We start from the raw sequence: 6,015 nt of genomic DNA on the forward strand, positions 1-6,015 counted from the left end.
GTTACCAATTTACAGTGATTTACTATAAATAGCATTTACCCGGTTGTTTATTTTGTCCCATATCCCTACCACATCCCACGAATCTCGTCTCCATAATTTCATTTTCGTTTTAGTTGTCATTTTAGTTGATAATTGCTTACAAAACCCCCTTTGATAATTGACACTTGTGTCACCCTTTAGTTTATCATGTTTTTCTTCGTAAATGTCTATAACTATGATTAACTTGAACACATTTTTGCTTTTTTTATTAATTCTCAATTACAAACCGCTCCCTGGAACTCGACCCCAACTCACTAGTTGAGTTATATTACTATTAAATGACCGTGGACGCATAGTATTGGATGGGGTAGTTGAAAAGCTACCATACCTTATTGACGATTTACCAATAATTTGAGGAGGAAAGCTTGATTCTTCAACCCTAGATTCACCTTTCTTCTTCTTCTTCTTCCTTGGAATTCTAGAGAGAGTTTATTTGGGGAAAAGTTGTTGGTATGGATTTAGGCTTTGGGATTTTATGAAGTGTATGACTTAGTTAATGACTTAAAAAGTCTTATATAGGTCTATTAAAACAATATAAAACGACCTCACATCAAACTAACTAAAAAGGAAATTACTTAAAAACCCCCAGCCTTGGTCGAATTTGGACAGTGTTGCAAGCATGACCCACAGACTGTGGGTGGGACCACGGCCCGTCCTGTAGGTTAGTGGCTCGTGGTCTGCAGTTTGTTGGTTGGGGGATTGAGCTACGAAGCTCACCCACGAGGCGTGGATGGACATACTCCCTGTAGGTTCCCATCTGTAGGTCACTTTTAGGGCATTTAGGGGTAGACTTTAGGGTCCTCCTCAAGGACCCTTGGTTGGTCCTTGGAGAGTTGTACCTTGACGTTACAGAGACTAAGAGATTGACACTCAAACTTATAAGGATTGAGCAGTCCTCTGTGAACAAAACGAGTAAAAAAATAACAACGAAAAATTTAGAGAGCGAGAAAGAGAGGGAGAGAGAGGGGGCATAGAGGAATAAATAAGAGAGTCAAATGAAAGAGTGAGATATTAGAAGACTTTTTCTTTATTTGCTATTAATACAACTTATAACAACATATATCAAAAGACTCGAAACATTGAGAGAAAAAAATCATGTCTAATATTTGGGCTCTTTGGAGGAGATTTCGAGTTGGTAGGGATTGGGAAAAAAAATTCAATATGCAATATATAAATATTGTATAACCAAATATATAAATATATATGTACATCTATGATATAGTTATACACAATTATACACAATTTATACAATATCAGTACATTACATATGCATACAATCATTTTTGTTGATTTTTTTATGAGTAAATTTTAGGTTTAGCAAACATAAAAATCATATTTGTATGTTATAGTTATAGATTGTATAGAGCATCAGATTTGTATAAATCGTAGGCAGACATTTTGTTTGTATAAAGCGCAACGATTGTATACGTATACCAGTCAGATAATTATATATTTGTATCAATGATTGTGTTTGTATATCTGCATAAAATTCTCTCTCTCTCTCTCTCTCTCTCTCTCTCTCTCTCGCTTTATACAACACAAATTATACATTGTAATTTGTATAATTTGTGTTTGTATAAAGCGAGAAAGAGAGAAAGGCAAAAGAGAACTGGTAGGGGAAGATCTGTATTTGTATAATTATAAGTATATAGGACGAAAATATATGTATTTGTATTTGTATATACAGTTCTCTCGCCTTATACAAACACAAACACAATTTATACATTTGTGTTTGTATAAAAGTGAGAGAGACGAGGGAGAGTGGCGAGTGAGATTTCTAGGGAGAGAGGCGAATGGCAAGTGTTTGCTATGGATTATAATTATATAAAACTGTGGTTATAACATTTAATTTGAACTAATAGTTTGCTATTTTATAAGAAAAAATCCCTTTTTTTTATTGCATATGTAGTTATGTAAGAAGCCCAAAAACATAATGGGTAGACTGATATTTTAAAAGGTACATGGCAATTTAGTAATTAAAAAAATAAGATTAATGAGTTTGTACGTTAGTAAATGGGAGTCTGGCAATCAAACAGGCAAATATGATCTGTTTGTTAAACTACAAACATATATGAGCACTTTTTCAACACGAAATATATCATATCTAAATTTTAAAAAATTGATATTTGCCCTTTTTTAAAAGAAAATAGTAGATGACTAGAAGATAATGATTTTGCCACAAGTGTTCTTAATCATATTGCTGATGCTTTACATGTTACTTGAAAAATTAATATATTTTTCAAGAACACACTTATTGGTTCAAAAATTGGAAAACAAAATAATTACCCAAGAAAAAAATAAATAATCACGCGTACATCAATTATAAAACAATCTTGTTACTAGAGACGTGCACGAAATGGCACACTGGTTGCTGGCAACCATGATCGACCAGCAATAAAATTTTCCACGCTGAAACTTGCTGCTTCATTTGAATTTGTGATCACTCGATACCCGCTCCACTTGACTCTACTACTAGTCGATGCTCCAGCACCAGTATTCCTGTATTCTCCGTAATACAACGTATCTAAAGCAAAATTACCATCCCATTCTAGCCAACCAGCAGGATCCACCAATGAATCAAGATATGTTTTCATAAAAACAGTACGTGAATATTGTTTCCATGGTCGTCCTAAATATGTCTTGAATGTACCTAGCACAGGCCTAAGGTCAGATGCAGCCATAACTCGCGAGTTATATATTGAAATTCCGGTGTTTTGGTTAGGATCAGTCCGGCCTTGTGCTGTTATGGTAATCTTTTGTTTATCCATAGGTCTCCTAGCGAAAATCATGCAATTTTGCAAAACCACTGCAGCGTTACCAAAAATAAAGTCTACTGTACCATAGATATAACATTCTTTATAAAACTGTCGTTGTGAATGGACATATAGAGTGTCTTGATACCCTTCAAATCCACAACGATAGAAAACTGATAGGTCAGATCCAGAACGTAGTGCAACTGCTTGATGGTTTTGTGGACCAGCTGTGTTGCGGAATGTAATGCCTTGAGCAATAAATCCTTCCCCAGTAACCACTGCAATTTTATAACAGGGTAAAATATTAACTATACACATTTGCAATATACAATAGTACTAATATACAATATAGCTTACCAACGGTGCCAGAGTTAAACGTGGTAGAGCCTCCTCCAACACTACGGCTACCCGTGATAATTGTGTACTTCATTCCATCGCCAACCAACATAATATTCTTCATTTTGTTTCCAATCTCCAAATTTTCTCTATAAACTCCGCGTTTCACATGTATAACAAATCTTTCATTTCCACTTCTTTTCGCGGCAGCATCTAAAGCTGCTTTAATAGTCAGAAAATTCCCTGTACCATCTTGAGCCACCACAAGATTTGAACTTATGGAGGATAATTGCAATAATTTTCTATCCCCCGGAGATACCCAAGTTGGGAAACTATCTTTATATGTTTGCTTCATATTGGAGCCAATATTGTTGAGTGACAAAGTGTTACATATTAATTCAGACACGTTGTTGGACATGAGACTAGGCAAAATGTAGTCTGACTTAACACCTAGCTCAATGAATCCAGTTTGACATGTTTCAAGATTTGTCATGGCTGTACTTAGCCATGTTTGTATATCAAAATCAGTACATTTAGTATTGGAATCGAGAGTTTTATTTAGTTGGAGAATTGTGCTCTCGTAGAGCTTCACACAATCAGACCAAGCTGCCCTTTCGAGTTCATTGCTACACTTCACACCTAGTCCTTTGGTGTAACTCTCAGCGTGAAGTGCTCTCTCCAAGGCTATTTTCACAGCCATTTTCTTGAAATCAATATTGTTTTTGGGTGCAAAATGGTACGAACCATGGTTCATGAAATATTTGCATTGATCGGGATAAGGGGTTTTCTTGCACCAAACGTTTATGCCACTATCAAAAATGTTACTCGATAAAATAGGAAAAAAGAATGATGAAAAGGAAATAAGTAGAACAAAGAAACTAAGCTTAATCGCCATTGATTAATTTCTTTGGTAAGCTTACAATTGTGATTGAGTTTTGGATGATTATAACTATGAAGATAACTAGTTTATATAGTTGCACAAGTAAGGTGACACAAGTGGTGATGAGCATGATTGAGAAGGACATAATTCACAAATTATAGCAAAGTCAAATGCTATGTTGTTAATTGTTATTATTACAATTGTACAAAGAATTTATTGACGAATGTTTTAAAAAATTATTCTTACAAAATTTAATCATATCTAATTCTAGGGAACCAATATTAAAATGATACAATGCCAATCCAAGTCATTCAAATGAAAGAATTAATTACTTGTCTGTCAAATAGTTGTACTACACGTCTATATGTATTATTCTATATCAAAAAATTATTCTAAAACAATATTCTTATATGATTTAGTTACGTGTTAATTAAACTTCTCTTATTTTTTCAAAATAAATATAAATGAGCTTGCAAGTAGTCCACGCAACAACGGTTAGCATGTTGCATGAACCTGTTCGAGTTACTCATTTGTTTGAAGTAAGAGCATCTTACTAAAATCATGTGTCACCAATGCAATATTATAAGAACTTTTTTCCTTAAATTTGTGTTCCGAAGATCGTTTAGTTAAATTAATAGATACCAAAAATAAATATGTATCAATCATTAATCAAACACACAGATAGATATATAGGTAGAAATACGTAGGCATACAAATAAGCATACATGTACTTTATGATTGTAGGCATTGCTCTGTGTATATACAATATACTCTCATACAGAGTATATATGAGTCCGGAGCTAAAAGGGCAAAAAAATTTATCAAAAATTTCAAAAGGACACATCATATTTTTTTTAAACCAAAAAGACAAAATCACTATTGCCGAAACGATTTCCCTCTGACACATATTGACATCGTTTACTCCGTTAAAAATAAAAATGCGATTTTGTCCAAAACTTTTTTTCTTTGTTCTCACTAAAATCGCTGGGACAACAACGATTATTTAAGTCCAATTTTTTTTCCACTAATATCGCTGCTATAGCAGCGTTTTCATAAAAAAAAATTAAAAAAAATCATGAAAATCGCTGCTTTGACAGCTTTGTTATATATAAAAAAATATTCTTTGAAATCGCTGTCATTCTTAATTTTTTTTTCTTTTTTAAATCGCTGCCTTGGCGGCTTTTTTATTAAAAAAAATTGTTTTGAAAATTGCTGCTATGGCAGCATTTTTCTTAAAAAGACCTTTCTTTCTTTTAAGGGAAATTTTTCAAAAGAACAATATTTTAGTTTTTAGTGGGACTCCTTAGGAACAGTTTCATTATTTATTAAAAATGTCATTATTTTAGTTTGTTAAGGGATTAGTTATGTATTTATTTTATTTTGATTAATTTGAAAGAATACAAATAATTAATAACAGAATAGAGAAAATCATGGAAAAAAAAATCAAAAAAGGTAAAAAAGATTTTAAATACAAATCAGTTACATTTTGAAAAGAGCATAAATAGTCATCTTTCCGTCGAGCGTTTTTTTGCTTTCTTCTTAAGAACATCAAAAAAAAATTAAAATAATTTAGTTTGTCTTCCGAATCATTCATCTGATAACTTTCAAAACTTCTTCAAGTTGAATACGACATATTTTTGAAACATAATTTTTCAAAATTGACAACTATAAATTTGTCGCATCCAGTGAACAATCGAAAAACAATCAGGTATTTTTTTCAATTTTTTTATTTGTTTGGATGAGATATTTGTATATGTCGCGTACAAGAGTGTTAATTTTTTTCCTGATTGAATCAGTGAAATCTTTGTATGCATTGAGATTTATAGCTTTTTTGGATGTTTTATATCCAAATTATGATGTATAACGAATGAAATTGTTTTTTTTTTTAGTTTAGTAGCTGCTTTTTTTCTGTTTGAATGCATACAATAATTTGTATCTCATTAAGTTAATGTAACTAATCGATCATGAACTATATGTTGAATACAACAATATATGAATACAAAAGTG

The 6,015-nt window shown here is 32.4% G+C and overlaps 1 protein-coding gene across 1 annotated transcript; it reads right to left on the minus strand.

Annotated features, from left to right (window-relative positions):
* Positions 1-2,378: 2,378 nt before the first annotated feature.
* Positions 2,379-4,023, minus strand: LOC125835015 (probable pectinesterase/pectinesterase inhibitor 17). Its single transcript, XM_049514182.1, has 2 exons — positions 3,150-4,023; positions 2,379-3,070 (listed from the first exon to the last, which is right to left on the minus strand). Exons 1-2 carry the CDS (start codon positions 4,021-4,023, stop codon positions 2,379-2,381), a joined length of 1,566 nt encoding a protein of 521 aa, XP_049370139.1.
* Between the last annotated feature and the right edge of the window lie 1,992 nt (positions 4,024-6,015).

The sequence above is a fragment of the Solanum verrucosum genome, unplaced genomic scaffold (genome assembly GCF_900185275.1).
Source record: "Solanum verrucosum unplaced genomic scaffold, falcon-dt-bn FXZP01001031.1, whole genome shotgun sequence".
In the NCBI taxonomy this organism is placed as follows: Eukaryota; Viridiplantae; Streptophyta; class Magnoliopsida; order Solanales; family Solanaceae; genus Solanum; species Solanum verrucosum.

Coding starts and splice junctions, on each gene's coding strand:
- LOC125835015 (XM_049514182.1), bottom strand. CDS start 4,023: ATGGCGATTAAGCTTAGTTTCTTTGTTCTACTTATTTCCTTTTCATCA. Junction 3,071..3,149: donor GTTTAACTCTGGCACCGTTG/GTAAGCTATATT, acceptor ATAAAATTGCAG/TGGTTACTGGGGAAGGATTT.